We start from the raw sequence: 24609 nt of genomic DNA, 5'->3' as shown, positions 1-24609 counted from the left end.
TCTTGGACAGTTGGCCGTATGACTCTGGCTAAATATGCCACGTTTTGTTTATTCTTACAGTGAAACAGCATCTCAGACAGTGGACGTTTCCCAATGTCTAGTGTGCATCCTTCCAAGCAGTGCTTAATTTGTAAATCACAAGGTACCGGAACGCAAAACACATATGACATCACAGCGACGATGAGTTGGACAGAGGTCCCGGAACGCACAGAAAAACTATTATTACGCAAACGAATAAAAACGGAAAAAAATTAGATGCAATTCCCTGCATTTTAACGACATTGAGTCCCATGTCAGCTCATATCCATACGTTTGTTTCTTAATACAAGGGACGGTTGGCAATCCAATTGCTATTTTAAACAACAGCCATAGCCTATTAAATGCTGTAATGACAACAACCAATATTTTTTGTTTGATCGCTAACTTTATGCTTAGTAGTTTCGTGCAGTGCATGGAAATTATGCTTTCCCCATGAGGTGAAAAGAAACCGAAGCGGTCTTCTACTAGGCTAGTCTACCTATTGAAAGGACAGTGCATGGCTGTCCAATTCTTATCCTTTCCCGTATTCACACAACGTTGGCATAGGCCTATTAAACGTTAAATCCACGCTTTGTTGGCGAGTTTGATGCATATAATTTGGCTAATCCGCATGTGCTGTTGCGATATGCCACTTCACTGTTTCAAGGGCTCGCGCACTGATGGTAAGCGAGCTGCGATTTTCAGGGCTCGCGCACTGATGGTAAGCGAGCGGCGATTTTCCCGGTAGACTTGGCTTTTCACACTGTCTGCTCGCGCTGCGGTCCGGTTGAAAATCCCTCCGACCAATGTTTTATTTGGAGCGTGTAGGCCCTATTTGAATGAAATATCACATTGTCTTTGCTGTTTTCGTGCTCAAATTGACTCGTAAGCAACTCGAGTCTTGGGAGAGAAGGAAACGCGCACACACACATGCTGAGGCCAGCCGAGGAAGATCTCATCCTCTCACCCAGGCTGTCTTTTTCGCTAGGCTACATGACTGATCAATGCACCAAACGCAGCCCAGGTGCCACTAGAAATTAGTATATCCAAAACCTTGTGTGACGACCAAAATTTGATGAAAACTTTTAAACAATGTTTGGCACAGCCAGGCTTTCCATCTCATCCGCGCATATGAACAAACAACGAGAGAGGGGCAACTTCACGTAGCCTACATTTAGTCAGATAGTAGGGATGGAAAAGTAGCCTATAGATCTATAGTTATGATTCTTAAATGTATGGGACAAGCAGGCTACCAATTGTGCTTCCCCCACCAAAATAGCCACGCAAAAGCTGGACTTCTCCTACTGCAATAAAGTGGGGAGGTCGCGACTTTCGTCTTGAATGTTGCTAAATTTTAACTTGGCCTCCTCCATGCTTGCAGACAAGTCCCCAAAAGCACTTCAGAATCCTCTCCCTTTCACTCAAACACACTCTCATACACTAGTTTTGTGAGATGGCTTTGTTTTCCATTGGAAATCCAATATGTCGAATAATTAACTTACATGCCCGTGCGTCGCGACGATAAAATATGTCGATAGTTTTTTTTCAGTCGGTGCGCGTTGCCTTCAGCTCTACCATATTGTAACGGTGCAGCCGACTGTAGGCTATTTTTAAGTTTTAAAGGTTATGAGTTGGGCGTCAGGCAGCAATAAGACTGCCTTTGGTTTAGCCTTGTTACCTTTCCAAATATGAATAAAAAAAACACTGACCAACACATAAGAAATAACTTAGATCAACACAACGAACATCTTTTCTCATTTTTTAAGTAGTGCACTTTTGCAAACCCTTCGTTCTTGCAGACTTGCGCGCTCGGTCTCAATTTGGAACAGCGCACATCAGTGTCTGGCTTTAGCATTCAGAAATTGTGGTCTTCTCTGCGCGCACACTTCATGGTTCCTTCTCGCTTGCTCACTCGGCTTGTGGTTGTTGCGATCCTGACAGTCTCAACCCCAATTTAGGCCTATAGGCTGCTCGGTGAGATGGGCGAAATGTAGCGAACATGGGATAATGCTGCGCTCTCACTACTGAGGAGGCAGAGATAGTCCGTTACAATATAGTAGCCTCTATATTTTTTTTTTATTCATTCACGAGAGGTTCCGGATCAGCCATAATAAGTCCCGGAACACAGGGGGTCAAAATTACGAGGTGGGGGATCCTGTTCCGGCATGATCCGGCTCAAATTAAGCACTGCTTCCAAGTGTATAAGCCTTCGCAATCACGCCCATGCCCGTGTTTGGATTATCTTTGGTGGACTAATTAGGCTGGCACACTTCCATACACTTGACATTGGAAAATAGTGATAGTTTCCCCTCTTGATGAAGAGACAGGGGAACTTCCCTGACCATCTGACCACATTGTGCTTTTGGTTTGGTACTCTTCTCCTTTGCTTCTTTTGTCTTGTGTTTATCTGTCAAAATGTTGCTCATCATGTGAGTGGGCTAAAAGTTTTTTTAATCACACAGGCTGCTTATTTGGTGAAGTTGACCATGTGGGTGGCCTCTGCCAAGGAAGTTATTAGCCTGATTATCAACAACTTTCAAATCCCTTCGAGACTTGGTCTGACCAAGAACATAACAATTTAACATTTCCCAAACGTGACCCACCTCCCTTGGTTTACTACTGTTTTTTTTTTGCTTCCCAACAAAGTGGTAGGGGTTCCTGATTATTCCACATAAATGATATTTGTATTACTCCAGGCCTGACTAGAAGCAGCGCTGAAGGTGTTTTGCTTCAGTAGGAGGAGGTGGCCTGGCTAGGATGTTATGTTATGTGATGTTATGTGACCGTCCGTTTGTATGTTCCTTTGTTGGTACGTCTGTGGTGCATGACTGTTTCTGTCCACCAGAGGGCGGAGTTGCACACGCACTCTGAGCGCATTTCTATTTGTCTTTTATCATGTGGTAAATTGATCTAAATGCAGAGCTGATCCAGTGGTGTAGTCTACGTAGAACGCGGGTATACAGAGTATACCCACTTCTAAATTTCAGGGATTTCAGTATACCCACTTAAAATTGATTGATCCATTATTTTGAATAGCACAAATATATACGGTATCAAATAATGCTCAAATATACAGTATACCCACCATAAAAAAGTAGACTACACCACTGAGTTGATCTAATGTGCAAATTTGTTTTGCTGTGATTGGCATAACTTTTGTTAACGTTTTCCTAATATTATGTGCATTCCACTGTGTGTTCATATAGGCTACAGTTCATTGATATCACAAAACCACATTTCAACACTTTTCTGCCCAGTACAGTCAATAAACGATTTGTATTTGTTGTTTGTTTATTTTTAAATGTATTGCAATTATTTGTCATATATGCTACATATTCAATGTTAAATGTTAAATGATAAAGAGAGAATCACAATTTCAAGTCCATAATTTCAAGTTCAAGTCTCTGAGGACTCTGATGAAGACGCATGTCGAAACGTTAGTCTGACTGCACTGGGGGAAAAAATGATAGAAGATAGGCATCCGTGTGGCACCAGATTCTTTTTCCTTTGTACTTATAATTTCAAGACCCTTGTATGACCTGTGCATATGAAGAAACTGTCAATAACGCTGACTTGGCTTGACTTTATGGTGGTAAGTTGGGCAATATGATGGCATATTTTGCTATAAAGCCTTGAAAAAAATAATCATAATCTGTAGCAAAAACTTTGTTTTTCTTTCTGTGTTTCTGGTTACTCTGCTTCCTTCACTGAGCTCTTGCCAGTGAATGATGTCATATCTGTACTAGGTGTACTGTACTAGGTATCTTCAAGCATGCCTCAGATAAGAAGCATAGAGGAGTTGTTCTCTCCACTGAGCTTTGTTACCCTGGGAATTTTCCCTTTTTGAAAGCCCGATTGGGAAACTCCAACTCCCATTGTCATTGTGTGACACAGAACTCCACAGCACACAAATGTTCCCTGCACATTACACACAACGAAATTGCATTTTAAGCCTCACCCATGCAAGGGGGCAGCCCCCAATGGCACCCTAAAGGAGCAGTGCAGCGGGACGGTACCATGCTCAGGGTACCTCAGTCATGGAGGAGGATAGGGGAGAGCACTGGTTAATTACTTCCCCCACCAACCTGGCAGGTCGGGAATCGAACTGGCAACCTTTGCTCACCCATGCTCACCGCTCACCCATGACACTTTTTGTGTTTGTGGGAGCTTTTTGGGTGATGTCTGGCACCAGTTAATAAACTTATGTATGGTATGTTAGATTAGTAAAGTGTATAATAGACAGCAATTAAACTAGTTGTGGAAGAAGTAGGCCCAATTACACCGCCTGTGCCTTTGTTGGAGAAGTAGGCCCAAAAAGGCCGCTTGTGCCTTGCTGACATGAAAGACAAACAGTCCAGACACGCTTCTAATACAGGAGCAGATGGTCAAGAATGACAAGGGTAGGCGCCTCGCTTAGGCACGTGTATTCTAAGCACACATGCCAGGTGAGGCATAGACAGACAGACAGACAGACAGACAGACAGACAGACAGACAGACAGACAGACAGACAGACAGACAGACAGACAGACAGACAGACAGACACACACACACACACACACACACACACACACACACACACACACACACACACAGATGCAGTTGTATAAGCATTAAAGAAAAACCCATAGGGATAGATAAAAGACAGAACCTGTACTGAAAAGTTATGCCCAGGTAGTGCATGGCACTATCCAAGGTCCTGAAGTCTGTACGCGGTCTGTAGTAATGTAGTGATGTAGTAACACAGAAGTAGCATGACCTAGGAAGATGCTCAAGGGGAACATAGGTATACACACACACCACACACACACGCACTACACACACATACCATGTCCACACACATACATGTTTTTAACTATGGTACATTTATATGAAATCTAATGTACTGACATATGTACGTATATCTTGATGTCTTGCCTAGGTGTAAGATGGGATGCATGTACTGATGATGGAAATGTACATATGTGTCACAGACATGGAAACTTCCATCGTTAAATGTTAACCCAAGTCCATTAACGTGTTCTAATGTGTTTACTTATGACCAGAAAGTGCACTTTGTGAGCGGGTGCGCTGTAGATGTACCCACGGAACCGAGATAATGGAGACAAAAACATAGTATATAAAGGGGCTGATCCAGGCCCAAAATGGGTTCAGTTTGGGAAAGTCCTCTGGGACGACCCTACTGTTCTCCGGGCAGCGCGGCTCTCTGTGTTCCGGTGGTCTCCTGCAGCGCATTCGCATCAGTGTACTGTACTGAGTGTATTACTTTTTAAGTGTACATCTCTTTGTGCAATCTGAGCGAATAAAGTCTTCATCAACAACGAGTAGAACAGTATGGGCAGCATTTCTTTCTGATCTGGTCTACCTCAATCTGACTGTGCCTGGGGGCTGACTTCTCCCAAGAAGAAATCCACAACATGTTCCTAATTAAAAATGGTCATAGTGGAACGGAGAGACAGAGAGAGCACAGAAGCTGTGGTGGATTTTGGTGATGAATGGCGTGAAAAGAGTTGAAATGCATGTATAAAGCACATACAGAAAAAGACCAAACAAACTTGTTGTATTAGAAAGAAAACACAAACAGACATGAGAAGGAATATACAAACAGACATACATATCAGAAGAGCATTAAGGATGAGGCATAGGTGGAAAATTACTGATCTTATTTCAGGGGACACATTAGGCCTGCATGCTCGCAGATGAGATTATTTCCCCTTACGAGCACCACTCGAGACTGCAAGTCAAGTAGCCTACAGTATAGCAGACACTCAGACAAATTGTACATGTTTCGAGCAAAGCTTCTGTGTTTCAAACAACGATTCTGTGCAAAATAAGACTAGATGTTCCAGGGTAAAGGCTTTTTCAACTAAAACAGATGTGGAAAAAACATCAACGCTGTTGCTTCATATGTATTAAGTTCATTATGTCTAACTGTTTAACTTAAACACTTAGTGGTTTCTTTTGCCTTAAGACATGTAAAAGTTTTTATCTTTTACCTGACATGTTTCGACGGTGTTACTTCCGTCTTCATCAGAGGGTCACTGTGATGTTGATGAGTGACATGCTTTAAAAACAGCTGATGTTGTTGTGGAGGTGTGACCTCCCTGTCAAAAATGACAGGTTGGTCACACCTCCTGCTGTTAGAGTTGTCCTCTTAGGAGTGTGAAAAGGAAACAGAACAAAGACATACAAGAGCAATAAAGGAGAGAGTCACACAGGAGAACCTCAAATCAGCCATAACTGACCACTGTAGGAGGGAAAATCACATCATGGACTGGGACAAGGCAAAAGTCATACAGCAAGAGAACAACAGATACCACCGCTGGATTAAGGAGTCTATGGAGATCAGAAAGCGTAGCCCAAGTACCATGAACAGGGATGAGGGGGCATACATGCTCTCACACACCTGGACCACCATCCTAAGAGGACAACTCTAACAGCAGGAGGTGTGACCAACCTGTCATTTTTGACAGGGAGGTCACACCTCCACAACAACATCAGCTGTTTTTAAAGCACGTCACTCATCAACATCACAGTGACCCTCTGATGAAGACGGAAGTAACACCGTCGAAACATGTCAGGTAAAAGATAAAAACTTTTACATGTCTTAAGGCAAAAGAAACCACTAAGTGTTTAGGCTGTTGCTTCAAGCAAATGGAGAACTAGAATTGAGGATGTGAAAAACCACAATGCAGGGAGTCAGGGACAATTTGGTTTTAGACTCTAAGGCCCATTGGGGTGAACAACATGTCACAGTGGCCGGGAGGGTTGACGAAAAGGTCACATACTTTAATTTTATTTTACTTCATTTTATTTCACAAGGACTATAGTATCCCATACAACATGCAATTGAGTAAAACCTGAATAACATACAATCGAGCCATATTGCAACCATAAGGGTATTTTCCATCTGTAGTCCTAGGACAAGAATTGCTGTTGAAAAGGGAGATGATTAGAATTAATGATAATAAGACATATAATAACAAAACATGCTATGATGGACACAAAAAACACAACACAAGATCAATCATGACTAAAATGTACACTAGTGTTGCCCTGTTTTTAACTATTTCTCAAGACCTGATTTTAAGAGTACTGTGTGTGTGAGTACATGATTGAAGAGATCAAAGAGTTGCAACCAGCAACACTTGTGCTATTAGGTCAGTGTATTTTTTCAAACCAACTGTGCCAGGGAGCACTAGTGTGAGAGATCATCGGTTGTGTTGTAAAATCATATAATCACTGTGCATTGTTTATTTAGGCATTGGGGTGTTGTTAAATTATAGAATGACTGTACATTATTCATTAGGCATTGGGGGAGTTATATGTATTGTTCCAAACATTTACCTAGGTTATTTTTGTAGTCATTCTTATTATTTTCGCAAATTTACTTTTGTTACTTTTACTTTTGTTACAATTGATGATATGTCTTGGCATCTATATCTTCAAAAAGGTATGCCTCGGCTCAAGGAAAGTTGAGGGCCACTGTATTATGTCTCTAAACATGTTGATTGCTTGTATGCCCTGTGTACTGGAGAAAGAAACCTAGAGAATATGAAAGGAATTCGAAACAGTGTTGCCAAAAAAATCAGCCAAAGTCACTATTGGCTCGCTGAAAAGTCGCTAGAAGTTGCTAGATGACGCCATGACATTATGTATAACTTAACAGCGTCACACACCCACCATGCTGATCTGTAGAAAACGTGCCCCCACGCGTATGTTCATAATACAAATGGGCAGTGCTAGCTACTTTTTGGAGATCAGAGCAAATCTGCAGCCCGCTTCCTCGCAGCGTTACAATTATGTAGAAAAACTATGATTTTGATAATGAAGGGGCACTTTTTCAAAAGTCGCCAGATGCACCTAAAAGTCGCTAAATCGCTAGATTAAGTTTCTAGTTGCCAGGGATGGCAAAAAGTCGCAAAATCTAGTGACAAAGTAGCTAATTTGGCAACACTGATTCGAAATAAGTAAGATACAGAAGATATAAATAGGCCTACTTAAAAGTGTCCATGACATCTTGGACACTGACGCTGATTGGCTGAGGAAATGGAACATGAGAGGATATAGTCCGGGAGCCGTGGGGTTGGACCCAGAATTTTTTGATAAAGTTTATTTTTTTGCTTTATCTTATAGATTGTTGGTAGGTCTTCAAGGTTTCAGAGGGTGCCCGGTGATATCCCTTGAGCATTTCCAGATATTGAGCCTTTATTGTCCTATACATGCAAATTATGACAAAAAACAACAGACACCTAATATTACTGTGAATGATGTTATAAAATGTACCAAACTGCTTATATTATCTGAAAAAATATTTACATTGGACTGTCTTAACACTGCCCTCATTGAAACAAACCCAATATGGGGTAATAATTAACCCTTTAAGAGCAGCAATCCCACAATTAACTGTGCATTATGAGATCCTGCATGACATCACCTTTATTCACATATTGGTAGCCTGCTACAAATAGCCACCTCAAATTGCTACCACAAATCCCCCAGTTGTTGGCTGTATCAGCCACATACGCAGTTCTGAAGTTTGCGTCCTGCTGTACCTATCGGAGCCTCATGTATGCCAATCATCATTCTCGTAGTCTGTTCCGTTCCTGTGTTCGTTACCGAGTTGTCAGCAAAGTCTGTTCCCATAAGTCCCATCACTCGGCGGCCATCTTGGCTACGCCTCAAACTGACTATTTGAGATTAGTCAGTGATGGGGTATATTAGAATGAATGGGGGAAATAATGTTGTGTGACAGTGGGACAACACAGCGATACACAACTCATATGGTTGGAATCACAATGGAAAACTGGGTTTAATGGCAGTCTTAGAATGACCGAAACATGAAAGTAACGCTTTAAAACAGCGTTTTTCTTTATGCTATTTTTGATCTGCGCATGCGCCACATTCCACGACAACGTTCTGTTTTGCGGCAGGTGGGAGCAAGTTGCGTGGACTTCACCTCTTCCGGGCGGCTGTCAAACGCGCATCCATTCTCAGGTCATCGTACAGAAAAGACACTGGATTTATTTTCTGATAGCCAAAGCAGTAAGCACAATGGTCGTCCCTGCTCATCAGTAGGCCTAATACAAAAATAGGCTATTGAATAAATTAATGATGTAGGCTAGCCTGCCTCAAAATTGGTGTTTTAAACTGTGATATCATGTTGTTGCCTAAACTGATAATAGCTATGACCAACGGTGAAAAAATATGGCCTAAGAAAAAAAAGCTAAACTGATAAGCTGAATGTCTTGCAGACTTGCTCCCGTTTTGCTTTTTCTTACTTAGGCTATTTGTTTTCAACCATAAGAAAAACCACAACGGTTGTGCACACGGCCGGTTTTGTTTCCGTGATTATCTGTCCCTTTGTCTTGCACCTGCATTTTGGATGGGCGCAGAAAGGTGATTAATGGTCGAGTTGCGCTCTCTGCCCAATTCACAATGAAGTTTCCACGGACGGCAAACAAACCATGGCCGCCAGCAAACAAACCGATTAGGTACGAGCAGTCGTAAAGGTTTACGTTTGCACTTGCGTCGAGGCGTCGAGACGATTGGATAAGTGACAGCGCAGCTCAGCAAGCAATTGGCTCTCGTTACCGGACAGGTGGGAGTGAAGCCGGCAAACGCCATGTTCGCGTAGCCAAATGCTCTCGTTCATTCCTATGGAAGGTTTCATGAGTGATTCGTCTCGTATAAGACCGTCTCTGGTTGTCAGTCAGTGAGCCATCTTCCGCCCCCACTCTCGCAGGCTCTGGGGGTGTTTTACTCTTAAGACTCTTCGTACCCAAGTTTGGGTGGGACCCATACACCACTCGTGCTGGGTCCCGCCACCATGGGTAGCTAACCCATGGTGGTCCCAGTGGGGTCTATTCCCTCCTCTGTCTCTCCATGCTGTCACAAGGTCTTCCCCTTGTTGCCAGCTGCACGTTCACATCTGGTTAACCAGATGATCATATCTGTTGTGTAGGACAAGATATAGGCTATCCCATTAGATACCTAAGGCACCGACGAGACACTTGTGCACTTCAGGCACTGTTTTTCAGTGCCTAGGGCGCTCACGCTGAAAATTTCAGTTGAGCCAGTGCACTGAAAGTGCCAGGATGATCCCCTAACAATGGCGGAAAAATGCAGTGCTTGAATGATGGACACTGCACGCACTAAACAGCGGCCATGTTGACAATGACACGGAGGAAATGTGGCATTCAGTTCAGTAGAAGAGTTTGGTCAACAGTCTCCTAATTCTGTTGTTGATGGGACACCAACCTTTTCATGCCAACCAAAGTACTGTATGTGTGATTGTTGTAATGCCATGCTCAGCAGTCACTTCCAGCGAGGGCACAGTGCATAGTGCTCAAATTTTTCCACGGCACTATGCACTAAAGACCTCAGTGCACTGTGTGCACTGTGCGCACTGACAAAAGTGTGTCATTTGAGACATAGCCACTATGACGATCAAGTGAGTGATCCCTTGGGTTATCAAGTGGGTGCCCTCCATCTTGGGTGTTTCGCTGATGGGCCTACGACACCTCAAGAGGGTTATAATAATAATAATAATAATAATAATAATAATAATAATAATAATACATGGAATTTGTATAGCGCTTTTCAAGACACCCAAAGCGCTTTACAGAGCATAACATAAAAAAACAAAAACACATACATTTAGACATACAAAACTCGACAAAAGTACAACAACAAAAATAAACGGGAGGGTTTTGTGTCCATGATGTTAGGGAAACGGTGGTGGAGAGAAACCAAAAACCACAACGGGAGTGGCGATGAAAGGCCGTGGGGATATGAAAATTCAGAAGCTCCAGTTGTGGAGGCGAATTTAGCCATGGGAGGCGGCCAAACAAGCCGGGGAAGTTTTATTGAGGGACGGCGAATGGCCCCGTACGGAGCCGCTGGTTGAGGAAGGCAATGAACAGCAAGTAGCAGGAGGCATCGAGCTGCAAGACACGATGGGCGATGCGACGACGACGAGACCGCAGACAGAGGTAGCACAATGTGTGGTGGCTGGCGAAGCCAACAGCCAGGCTGGATCACCAACAGTCCAGACCTCCAGGCAGGGGCGCAACTACAAATTTCTGGGGGGGTATGCAAGAACTATTTTGGTGCCCCCTCCCAAAAAAAACCCACTTAATAATTATTTGGCGCCCTCCAATACCCTCTCTTTGGCGCCCCCCTCTCTCTGACGCCCCCCTGCAACGCATACGTCGCATATACTGTAGTTGCGCCCCTGCCTCCAGGTGCAGCGATCGATGGAACGGGCGTCGGAAGCAGCGATGGAAGCCATCCCTTCCAGCCGCAGGTGTTGAGGAACGCAACCGCAGGTGTTGAGGAAAGCAGCCAGCCACATCGACGGGCCAGCGCACGTCAGCAGTGAATCCCAGCGTCTCAGGTTCACTCCCATCAACCATCATTCACTTGGAGCCCCAGGCCAGGTCCTTCCTTCTGGCCCACAGCCACTGGCTCCCCTTTTCAGTGGCCCTGGCGAGGTCCTTGATGACCTGCCTGTATGCCTTCCCTCGCACCCCCATCTCCCTGAGTATCCTAGATGTTGAGGTGCCTATGAATCCCCTACAGTCTACTTCCACCGGGCGTACCTTCACGTTCCATCCTTGTTGTTGGGCGTCTGCTGCAAGATCAGTGTATCTCAGGTACCATGGGTACCATGAGTTCAATGATGTACACCAGCTTGAGTGAGGAAGACCACAGAACAAGGTCAGGACGCAGGTTGGTGGATGCGATTTGAATTCTGGTGGAAAGCAGCATTTTCCTGTCCTGTGCTCTGCCCAGCTGCCCAATGTCAGGCCTACTGGTGATGGTGTGGCTGGCTTGACCCTCTCGAACTAAAAAAATATTGGCTGCCGATGGGATGGAGGGGGGGGAGCACATTTGCACTCATCTGATGGCATTCCAGCACTGCTGCAAGACTTGAGCACCTGGTTGTGTCGCCAGGGTAAGGCTGGTCTTGCATCCCACTAAGATGTGCTTTAGTGTTGCTGGCCTTGGGCACAAAGAGCATGTGGGGTCACCACCATACCATGGGGCACCTAAGTCACGCCCTCTACTTCCTGGTTCATGGGGCAATAAGTTGCAACAAGTTGAATGGAAGTGAACGAGGCGAGTTGTGGTGGATTTGTGGTGCATTGGTGGAGGTCCAAGGTTTGGATTTGTGTCGAAAAACCACTCATTTCAAGCCCAGCAATTATTTTTTTGACTCCCCATGAACCAGGAAGGAGAGGGCGTGACTTAGGTGCCCCATTGGCTTAGGTTTGCAGGTGAAGCTAAGACATCATACGCAGCTTTGATGGTAAGGCTTGCCCTGAATGCCTCCATCTCCCATAGGTCTTTCCAGGAGAGCTTTCTTTTCTCAACTCCTTCCCACGCCATCCACTGCCCCTGTTTCGTCTGTGCCACGGCTTGTGTGCGCCTTGCTGATCCTCTTCTCGTCGTACCTCTTGGACCACCAGCTTGCCCTTCTGAGTTGGATTGGCCTTGCTCCAAGTTGGTCTAATAGTTCCAAGGCCAAGACCACTCCTCCTTTAATGAACATGTCCGACAATGTCCCGGTATCGGAGTGCGGCCTTTGCCTGCTCTGTTGCAGCCAGCGGGGTCCACGATGGGTGCTGCTTGGGACACAAGTGGCTCACAGGAGTCTTGGAGCGTCATCTCCAGTCTGACCTTGGCACCCCCCTGCCTTAACGACTATTGGGATACCCCTACCCCTACACATGAACACGCAAAAAGGAGGGGGAGGGGTAAGGGGTAGGGCCAATGGGTGAATTGAGATTGAGCCTTGTACTCCTCCGCCAGGCTAGTGATGGGAAGTTCCATGTTAAAGACCACCATTGAAATTCTGTACCGAACATTTCCTTATTTGTGGACAAACAAGTAATCAGCCAGAAATTCAATAATTATTCATTACACTTTGTATTTTGTGTTACAATAACACGGGAAGAGTAAATAGCAATGTATGAAATGTTATGAAAGATATGTTGTTCAAATTCTGTATTGAATTAGTAATCATTTCTGTGTATGTCTGAGCTGACACCACCAAAATTCGCCTAAATGTTACACATTTCTGCTTGAAAAACAGCTAGTTATGTAATTGTCTAAAATGTTTTTGGTACTTTGGTACAAGGAAACTTTATCAACTTTGATGTGGTAGGCCTACCACCCAGAATTCTCTATGGTGAATCATAGTGCAATTATGAAGCGGTCAGTCAAAAGCTTGTGGGCTATGGCTGCAGCAAAACCAACATTAAAGGTCCACTCTAATAGAAAACTATAAGTTTACATGGTTTCAAACGTGTTTTCATGTGTCCAGAAACAGAACTGTAATGTACAGAAGTTTTTTTGTTCAGTAGTAAGGACTGTTTGTAAACGTTGTTTTAACCGTTTTTCAACACTCTTAGTCCCGCCCCCCAAAAACAAAAACGAGCCGGAATTGATGTCAAAAGATGAAAAATCACGTCTCAATCCACGCACTTGTGTCAGCCAAAATATCTGCACTTATTTGCCGTTAAGCTGAGGGTGGGAAGTGCACTGCATCTCAGTACACAGTGCACAGTGCAGGGAATGGAACGCCACCGGGTCATTAGCAGCGTCTTGGCTAACTGGATCTGTGCACACTGTGGGAGCTGTGAAATTTGAGTGCGGATACGATAGTGATGTTATAGTTCAAATATACTATCTCTTTGCGTTATAGAGTGCATGGTGTTCATTATCCAAGACGGCGAACAGTTTGCAAGGAAATGTTTTCGATTTCAATTAAATAGAAAGTCTAACAGCACGAGTTCTGCAACTACAAGGCGAGCTTATTAGCTTTCCCCACGTCACCACACTACCAAGCAAACTCCCAAGCACAACAACCACTGTATAAAATATAGGACACCGTCCACAGACATGGAGTGAAACAATTAGCTCCGATACCAAATCTGCCCCCCGACATTTTCGCTGTTGGGGTGAATATCTAACACCGTTACATTGTAAGCTTGACCTCAAAAGACACGTAGTAGCAACATGGGGTTTCTAAACAGTCTGGAATAGCCAGTAGCACCAAAAGAGTAGAACATGTCACACGGATATTATGTATCTGACACACTTACAATATATGTTCACACCGGTATACGGTAGCTGAACGGTCAATCAAGGGAGCCAAAGTTACGGAAAGTGTTTCATCTGTTACATACTGTATCATATTTACAGCTATTCAACCCAACCAACCCTGAAAGCACAGTAGGTCGACGAAGCTAGCAGGCTAGCTAGTCCTAATCACCGATGTGTTGACTGAGACCCAGGCGAGCACCATTAGCAGTCTCACGATCCGTTTCCAAATACAGTATCTGTCAGGGCTCCTATGAATTATAATTTCAACGATCGAACACCCCATTCTTGCCTGCCGTCAATCACATGTCTTCGTGCTGCTGTCGTTTCACATTGTTAGCCTTGTCATTTCTCCAGCTGCTACTGTATGTTTTTGCAATGGCCAGGACAACAATCGCGGTCTTTACAAATTACATCAACATACTGTGTTTGAAAACTGATCAAATCTGTAAGAACTAAGTTGTAATGTAGACTCGGAAGTACATTTTCAAACTTTATAGTCAGTCAGGACAGCGTCTCATCTCGAGTCGCACTTTGGCTTGCTAGCTCTGCCTTGTCTCGTTGGAGTAGTAAACAACACTCCCCATGGCTCTGAAATATGAGGTAACGGTGCCACCTAGTGGTTTGCCAACATGTAGGCACAACCACTACCGGCACCCACAGTAGGCCTACAATGCCATATAAAACAGCGTTGAAGCATTACAAAAAATCTTGTTTTAATTTTTGTTAAAAAAAAATCGATATTTCCGCAGTCATGAAATTCGGTGACTTGTGACGTCACATATGTGATATCCAATCAGAAATGTGTATTTTGTAAATTAACTAAAACCTATAAAATTATAAACCCAAATTATTTTATACTTAATTAATGATTCAGGTTTATGGGTTTTGAATAATGGTGCACATAACATGTAAGAATGGTTTTCTATTAGAGTGGACCTTTAAAGGGTTAATATCTGAAATTGGCATATCACCCACTCTCATCTTGATGAGTAAGTGTCGGGCAACAACAAACAGCAAAACGAAACAACCCACTATGAGGTATAAAGCCAGGTTTGGCAAAATGTTGGCCTTTTGTGTCTCAGACTTGGAAAACCAGGCTTTTTGGGTGAATGCCCCGCCCCCACACATGCATGACCCCACCCCCACTGATGTCCATACCTCACCTCCAATTCTTGTACACATCCTACAATGTAAACAAACACAAACATAAGTATGGTATAGGGTATTTGGTCAGGATAACATGAATGGGAGCAGAAAACTGGCTGCAGCACATCCGGCATAAAAGGCTCAATATCTGGAAATGCTCAAGGGATATCTAGCCTGGTCCTGACCATCCCATAATACTACAATTTCATTTCGTATTCATGGTCTGGCATTTGTTTGCTCTGAAGCGATTGTTGGAAGCAGGAAGTTTGCACTCAGTTATGGTTTGAAATTATTGGACACCTCTCACCCAATCGCTGGCAGTTACTCAACAACAACATAGCGCAGACCAATGGCTCTGGCGCAGATGTGTACGTCATTGTCACGAGCGTCCTCCCCCTTTCGCCCTAGGTGGGGGGCGTATTCGATTACTGGCTGTTTTCTCGGGGGGGGGGGGGGGGGGGTTGCGATCAAAATTCTACTGCTCCAGGCACTCCACAGAGAAGCACGGCCAGATTACAGTAGTGGAGCCAATCCTTTGGTGGAAGTACGTAGGATGGCTCGCGAGGCTAAGGGATATCACCGGGCACCCTCTGGAATCTTATTAGGTACACCTTGGGTAACAACAAACTGCAAAGAAAAAAAACTTTATCAGACGAAACTGGGTTGGGCTGATATTTGGCTTTTGGCTGCCGGACTACACCCACTGCTGGACAACACCCCAACACCCCTCAGGCTGCACCCCCGTACTACACCATGGTCAATGCATTTTCCAGGAAGTAATAGTTTTTTCTCCATCCAAGTTTCTTTGGTTTGAAGTGTATTGAGAGACAGGAGACGTGGACTCCAGTTTGTAGTAAGACGACACAGATCATATAACCATACAGCCAGTGATTTCAGTATGGCTTTAGACGGCACATTTCTGATATGTGCCTGTGTTTCTTTTTTTTAGCACATAGTTGGCGTGCGCTCAGCAGATTGTCAGTTTCTCTTTCCTGTGTGGGCTGTCTGGAAGTTATGATATTTGTGTTAAGAGTTATGTTGGCTTTGGCCTGCCTAACAATAACCGTGTTAACGGTTATGCTGACTTACAATTAAGATGAAGTGTGTCTGTGCAATGGATATCCAAAGGGGTAGTATATTACTGATGATGACAGGGTCAAGTGGGAGGGTTGTTTGCAGTATAAAATTATTACTGTCTTCTGTGGGGCTATGGCTGTTGGCAAACTAGACTGTAGTGTGTCCATTTATGTTTACATGTTTTTCTTTGTAACATATACTGAATGTTTCCTGTGTGCCCTACTACTCAATGACCATATTAGTATATCCTCCTTGACATGCCTGGGCAAGCCCAGACAAGTCCAGACATGTCTAGCTCAGGGGTTCCCAAACTTTACCATGACAAGGCCCCCCATACACCGGTGCATTCTAGTCAAACTTTCTGTGGAATCCCTTTTCACAACCATAATGTAGGGCCTGTGAGGCAGTGTCCCACTAGGATATAAAATGATATCAATGGGAATGCGAATAGAAATATTGTTCAGCTTTTTTTTTTTTGTATGTTATTCAGTTGTTTATTCAATTATTTGCTTTTTGTTGTGGCATATTTTTCCTGCCATCCTGCCGCGGCTCCCCAGGGGTCCCCGGCCCCCAGTTTGAAAACCACTGGTCTAGCTGTTCAAGGTCATTCTGTAGTGCACTTGATGCCCTCTCCTTTCTACTCCTGCATGTTTCACACCGCGTGTTCATGTACTGCTCCATGTGGTTCATTTGGATGGGATCCATAAACGCATGTTGATGTTTGAATGAATTCCATAAGAATGTTGTCTGCATAGAGAGAAAGATCAGGTGGGGAAACTACTTTGGCTCAATAGATCTTAAAAGGGGCACAATGTAGGATGACGTAGTTTGCGCAGTGCCCGTGGTATGCCTGTCTCAAAATCTACAGTCATGAAAAAATGAAAAGTTTAAATAAACTCGCTATGAGAATGTTTTTCATCATGGAAGGCCAGCAGTTGATACAAATATGAAGAGTATGTAAAGCGATTTTTCGTATGAGAAGTGTTTCCCACGACACTCGTTTGGACCGCTCTGTCAAAAGTTGTATGTCTCGAGAGTCATCGTTCACCTACTAATGACTCAAATAAGCATTGGCTGACTCGGGACAGTGATTAATTAAACTTTTAATCCTACTTAGAGCCCATTTAAATGAGTCTATCCTATGTGACAAAAGCTTTATGTCTTTTCTATGGGGAAGAGGAACGTTCAGAGTTTTTGACTTAATGAAGTGAACATATTCAAAAGGCTTAAGGAAGAAAAATCCGCACTCACAAACTGCGTTTCATTATTTATTTATATTACCACCATGTCCAAAAAGCAAACGCCTTTCGGGTATCAGGCCTTCATCAGTGCGTGGTGCGGATTTTTCTTCCTTAACTTGATACATTTTATCAGGCACCCAAAGACTTTCGTTTTTCCAAGACGTTGAGTGGGTCCTTTGCCAAAACTTATATTCAAAAGGCCACACATTCATCAGACATCACCATTGTCAAGTTTAATGTATCATTGTAAGGGGTCTTACACACTAGGGCGGTAAAGCGTCGCGGAACGGCCACCATTTTTACGGGCGTCTGTGAAAATACATAGAAACATATCTGTCCTTACACACCAACTGGCGGTAGTCGGGCGTCAGCGGCGCGGGAGCCGGCTCCGCGCTGCGCTGCATTATAATACAAAATAGAACTCGAGCGTATTTTTCACGCCGGCGACCGGCGGTGTCTCATTCAAATGAATGGCAAAGTAGCACGCTAGCTTTGGCTGTGGGGAGGGTTTTGAACCGGACTGGCCGCGCACGCCGGAGCTGTCAGCGTGAAAGGCAGAGTAGAACACACCAGACAGACTGCGTTCGTCTCATGTCCGTTCCGTTCGGCTTTGGTATGTCTGACCCCGGCCTAAAGCGTATAATCTGCTCTATCGGAATCTATTAATAATTTAATGTGCCCTGGGGCCTATTTGTGGTCCGTTGTCCAGTGTCTAGTCACATATGTGAGAACTTTTCAAATACAATATCATTGAAGCAGGCTGGCTATACTTGCACAATATGGTTGACCCTACAGGGCACACAAATTTCAGCTCCAGAGTGAAAAAAAACGTTTGACAGGTTCCAGGCCACTGCTGGTTGGTCAAATGTCAATATGTCCCTATCTGTCTGAAAGGCTAATTTCTCCTGATTAATTTGATATAACCCAATTGGGTGTACACCCTTGTAGAGAGGCATGGCAGGGGCATTTGTGATGGGTGTGCAAGTAATCGGAAATGGTCAAACATAGTCACTTGCCCTATAAAGGGTTAAGGTATGTACTGTATGTACACGGGTGTTTTAATTTGTAGTTGAGACCTTGGTTCTCTTTCTGTGTGTTATCTGGTTGTGTGAGCTCTTGCCAGTGAATTATGTGACATCTGTACTAGGAGGAGACATCTCTCCCAAGTTTCTCTCAGACAAAAGTTAACACTTAGCTGAACTATGACTTGTACGGTATGTTTCTTTGTTCTTTGGTGCGTTTTCCATTTAAGATTGCCGTGGAAGGAGAGACCGAAAGACCAAAGATTCTGGGTTAGGAACATTTTCCCAGGCATCCCAATCTCTCCTTTTAAGTCAATTGTAAATCTGATCTGATTGTTGTAGTCTCGTTGTGTATTGTGAAATTAATTTGTTTTCTTAACAATGTATCAATTCAGCTCGGTGGCCATTTTAAACTTCACCTGATGCCTGCTGTAGGCGGCGTATTGCACCATGACATGACCACATCTGCATCTAAGCCCTCTTATTGCTGAAGTGGTTTTCCTCCGAAACCTCATTTTGTATACTTCCTTCCTGACACAAGCTTGAAGCGTGCCACACTTTTTCATCTCGACGTTTTCATCTCGTTAACTTGATTTCTTCAAGTTTGTAAGTCTTGGTAAGTCTTTGTTTCTTATATTCTACATTCTCTTGTGTTGTAAGTTAGATGATTTCTTGCAATAGGACTTGTTTTTGAAATGGCTTACAGTCTGCTCTGTAACAGAACACAGTGTACTGTGACTGTACTGTCACTGTAAAAAAAAAAGTTGGTTTCAATGCAGATTTTCAAGGCAACTTACTGCACAGCGTTGAAAAGCAAAGTTTCAACTTATAACTTAAGGTTTTGGAGTACTGCTCTTATTAAGTTAAGTCAACTAACTTCCCATACGGGAAAAAAATAGTATAAAGAACTTACAGGAATCACCGTCTCAGCAGTAAATCCTTGTATAGTATTTATATAAAATATGCCAAGTATGATTTACTCCTGAAAGTAGACCCTTTTGGTGTTTCCTCATACATTATTATTAGGTGAAACTAGTATGAGTACAAATTGTGCATGGAATTTACATATATGTTTACAGTTTTTAATTCAATTTTTCCGGGTCCAAATGTATATGCATTTTATTTGTTTGGTGGCTTTCTGGAGCAGAGCGGGACGGTACCATGCTTAGGGTACCTCATTCATTAAGGAGGAGGGGGAAGAGTAGAACTACTGCTAATTACTCCCCCACCAACCTGCTGGGTAGGGAGTCGAACCGGCAATCTTTAGGCTACAAGTCTGACACCCTAATCGCTTACCCATGACTGTCCAATGAGCAAATAGAAAATGTACAAATTATGTAACTATGGACCTTTATGATACATCCACTTTCCAAACAGAAAATGTTTATATTTGTATGAACTTACATTTGACGCTGAAAAATAGAATTGAAAACTATAAACATTATCCTCCTCCACTGAGGTATCCTGAGCATGATACCGTCCCGCCGCACTGCTCCCTTGGGGCGCCATTGGGGGCTGCCCCTTGCACAGGTGAGGCAATGCAATTAAATGCAATTTCGTTGTGTGCAGTGAACACTTGTGTGCTGTGGAGTGATGTGTCAAAATGACAATGGGAGTTGGAGTTTCCCAGTTGGGCTTTCACTTCACTTTCACCACAGTATGAGGCATACAAGGAGTATCATGCATTATCTGTAAATGCAAAACAGAATTAAAATCTATAAACATTATATGAAGCATACAAAGAACGTAATTGTAACATACACATTATCTGTAAATGCAATGTATAATTTGTACTTTATTCATACAGGTTCACCTAATAATTCTGTATGAGGAAAGGAAACAGTAAAAGGGACCACTTTCAGGAGTAAATCACACATAGCATATATTTTATATAAATACTTCTGAATGAATGAAAAGAGATGGCCTGATGAAGGTCTAGTACCGAAACGTCGTTCATTAAAGAAAAACAACGAAATGGTCAGTGTGAGGGAGTTTCTTCAAGTTGTCTGCTGAGTGACCCATGGGCCATCTCCGACACACCTGCCAGCTGAGGTGTGCGAAAAAAATCCATATTTTATATAAATACTTCTTCAAGGATACTGCTGAGACAATGTGAAATTTCTTACCATTGTTCTTACCATTGTTTTTTTCCATATGGGTTTGTTCTTCTGTGCTGGTAAGGGTGAAAACTTTATTTGGCCTTTCACATTTGTAAGGATACTCTATTAGGGACTGGTGTCATACGTACGGCTTTAGCTTAGTTTAGTTTCAAAAATGTTATTTTGTTTCATGTTACACAAGTTAACCAAAAAAGTGTACATCTTTTAAAAAAAATAATGACTGATGTATGCATTTGGAAGCCACAGTGACTTGCAGTGTCAGAAACTGGTAAACACAGAAGTCATCTCAATGAAAGATGATTCCACACGCACACACAAGCACAAATGAATCTGTATCGAAACTTTTATGGACATTCTGTAGTAATAAGATTATGAACTGTACTTGTGTACTTTCGAGGCGTGGACAAAAGCACAAGCATCTAAAGTGTGTGTGTGTGTGTGTGTGTGTGTGTGTGTGTGTGTGTGTGTGTGTGTGTGAGAGAGAGAGAGAGAGAGAGAGAGAGAGCGAGCAAGTACTACATCAGGCATGGGGAAACTTTTTCATTTGAAGGGCCACTTCAACTTCCTCCAAGGTCCATAAAAGTCCTCCAAGGGCCGTTCTATGAGCACAAAACAGGAATTCTCCCTGCACTTTACTGTAGGCCTATATTGAAGGTGGCCACCTTTACAACAGACCCCACCTTCTATAGGGCCCCAGAAATATAATTTAATGGTATTGCAAATGTAATTTCTAAGATTACTTTACAAAACATCATGTGAAGCTGCATAACATTAAAATCATATCGGGGGGCTGGATAAGACGACCTCAAGGGTCATAAACGGCCCTCAAGACATAGGTTCTCACCCCTGTCTACATAAATTCATTTTGCTTTGTTGGTTTTGATTAAGTGAAAATTAAATTTCATCTTCAGAAACCCTGCGTCAACGTTATGTCTCTCTGTGTCAACAGATCATGGCTGAACACTATGAAGACAATGGCATTCAGCAGCGGGTCAACGAAAGGGGGATCACCGAGAGCTACGTCCGCGGGACCCACATGACTGTTAAGCAGCTCAAGGCTGAGTCTGAAGATCTACACTGTGTCGACTACATCAGTAAACATGTAGCTGCTGGACACAGTGACATACCGGATCAATTTTCAGTTCCTCATTACCCTCGACCTGTGCAGTTCCGCCTGTCCAAATTAGCACACGTGACAACTAAAGAGGGCATGGATGGCATTCTGGATAGGAGCGGGTTTACGGGGGGCATCAATGACCTTCTGTGGTGGGGTCTTGCGATTCGTCCAGGGGAGAGGCGTTGGGCGGAGCGGCGGTACCTGAACACGGTCTTCCCTGAACGCACTTTACATCAGAGGAGGAACCAGGAGCCTTTCCTGCACGCGTTCGCCAAGTCTCCTGCGTTCAAGAGAGGGTCTCGCTACGGAAACTTCCGTTTCGCCTTGCCACTGCAGGAGGTTCTGCAGGCGTACAGCACTCAGTTCTGTGGCGGGAAGGAGCCCATCCTTAGAGTGTGGGAGACTGTTGTGTACAAGCAGGAGATCATGTACAGTGTGCTGGTCCACAGTCCTGATGTTCATGATTACGATGACTGCCCAGAGCTGTTCAGTAATGAGGAGGGAGTGTGTGCTTACCACAATAGGAAGATTATCTGGCGTGCTCAAGCCATCTCGAAAACACACCAATTTGGGCTGATAGAGGACGAATTTGACAGGCAGTGCAGTGTAGAGGATTTAGAGTATGATGTGTTTTACGTGTGGGATCATGTGACTCTGGCCTTCCACATTCCCCAGGGTAACTGTCTGTATTTCCCCCAGGAGAGGCTTCTTGATTGCCTGAATGCATGTCCTAATGGGGAAACAGGCCTAAATGAGCTCATTGGCCGTAAAAAAGCCAAGGCCATAGTGAACGAGAGAAAGGCAGTGGCTTACAGTAAAGTAAATGGATGCTTCAATGGGTGTAATTGATCTCTTGGATAAAAAATGGTCTGCAAAAAATGTAGACTGTGATTATGTGGTGGCCCTCTGATGGCGGCGATGAAATGATGTTGCTCACTGACTGCCCAAATTGTTAGGAAGGAAGAGATGTGTATTCTACTGACCAACAGTATAATAACTGATTTATTCAGTTGTGGTTTAAAAAAAAATCTGGTCATTATTGTTTTGAATTACTGTTTTATCTACAGGCCGCACTCAGTGAGAAGGAAGGATTGGCAAAGGTATCGAACCTGGGTCGGCCACATAGCAGACGACTGCCCTACCGTTAAGCCATATAAAGAAGCACATATAGAAATAGGACAAAAACACAAACAGACATATGAATTATACACGTTTCCAAACTAAGCTTCTGTTTTTCTAACAACAATTCTGTGCAACTAGCAGAGATAGACAGTGATAAAATTTCAACACTGTTGCTTCAAACAAATGGAGAACTAGACTCAAAGTTGTGAAAAACCACAATGCAGGGGCAGTTTATTTTTAGACTCTAAGGCCGAGAGGGTGAACAAAAGGTCAGATATACTTTACGTTATTATATTTGACACGGATTATAGCTCATATACAACATGCGATTGTGTGTAACGTGTATAACATACAATTGAGCCAAATTACAACCATAAGGTTATTTGTCAGCTGTAGTCATTGGACAAGAATTGTTGTTGAAAAGGAGGATGTTTAGAATGTATGATAATAAAATATAGTACGTAGTATAGTAAAGTAAGCAACCATGCTATGATGGGATTAAGGACACAAAAAACACAACACAAGATTAATGACTAAAATGTACACAGTGTTACCCTGTTCTTTAACCATTTTTTAAGGTGTGCGCGAGTGCATGATTGAAGAGATCAAAGAGTTGCAACCAGTAGCAGTTGAGCTACTAAGTCTGTGTTTTTTTTTCTAACCAACTGTGCCGGGGAACACTAGTGTGTTGTGAGAGATCATCTGGTGTGTCGTAAAAAATCGTATAATGACTGTACATTATTCATTAGGCATGGGGGTGTTATTTTTCTTATTTTCTTTCCTTCTTATTTTCTTATTCTTTCTCATTTACTTTTGTTATTTTTGTTGTTATTCTTATTATTTTTGTTATATTTTTGCTATAACATTAACAATTGATGATTTGCCTTGGCATCTTTGTCTTCGAATAGGTTGCCAATTACGGTACACATGTCTCTACAACTGTTGTTTGCTTGTATGCCCTGTGTGATACAGAGAAAGAAGGGAATTTGAAATTACCAAGATGAAGAATAAATAAATAAATAAACAAAAATGTTTTCATGACATGGACACTGACAGTGATTGGCTGAGGAAATGGAACATGCTAGAAGGGCCTGAGCTGATAAAAAGTGAGAGGAGCCAGGCCATCGTGTCACTTGCTTTGGGTGTGCTATTAGAAGCATCTCAGGGTAGGTTTCCAGGTTTCATCTCTGTGTCGTGTGTTGTCTGTCTTTTAAGATGGCTGTTTGCAGAAACGCTGCATCAGACTTCTACATTTATTGTATCACTACATTTGTGGTTTACTGTCTTGTGTGCATCTTGAGTAAATACAGTAAATAGGCTTAAACAATGTTTAGATATGTTTGGACATTTTTTCTCTGATTTGAGACGACTGGACCTGATGGACGAGTCCAACCTCTGAGAAGGTCAGAAGCAGGGGTGGTTCTGGACCGAAATCACCAGGGGGCCGAGGTGGGGCCATTATTTTTTCAGGGGGTACATCAATTGGCAAAAGATGCATTTCTAATGTTATGAATTTATTATATGCAGAAATGAAATATACAAGGGCAGTATTAATTCAACATAAAGAGAGTAGATTTACACTATCTAGAGACTATCTACAACGCCACCCCCCACAGTATTAAAAAAGTAAATGGAC

General features: G+C 43.2%; 1 protein-coding gene across 2 annotated transcripts; it reads left to right on the top strand.

Moving 5' to 3' along the window:
- Positions 1-19072: 19072 nt before the first annotated feature.
- On the top strand, positions 19073-24306 carry LOC134440947 (uncharacterized). 2 transcript variants are annotated; one of them, XM_063191104.1, is made up of 2 exons: positions 19073-19230; positions 21684-24306. In XM_063191104.1, the coding sequence occupies exon 2, from the start codon at positions 21687-21689 to the stop codon at positions 22698-22700; it is 1014 nt and encodes a 337-aa protein (XP_063047174.1). In that variant the 5' UTR covers positions 19073-19230; positions 21684-21686; the 3' UTR covers positions 22701-24306. The 2 variants fall into 2 exon arrangements, with proteins under 2 accessions (XP_063047174.1, XP_063047176.1); XM_063191106.1 differs by lacking the exon at positions 19073-19230 and adding an exon at positions 20576-20666 and having other exon boundaries at positions 21706-24306.
- Positions 24307-24609: the final 303 nt, after the last annotated feature.

This window comes from Engraulis encrasicolus, chromosome 24 (assembly GCF_034702125.1).
Source record: "Engraulis encrasicolus isolate BLACKSEA-1 chromosome 24, IST_EnEncr_1.0, whole genome shotgun sequence".
NCBI lineage: Eukaryota > Metazoa > Chordata > Actinopteri > Clupeiformes > Engraulidae > Engraulis > Engraulis encrasicolus.
The sequence above is the reverse complement of the archived record's forward strand: the minus strand, read 5'-3'. Positions and strand labels throughout refer to the sequence as shown.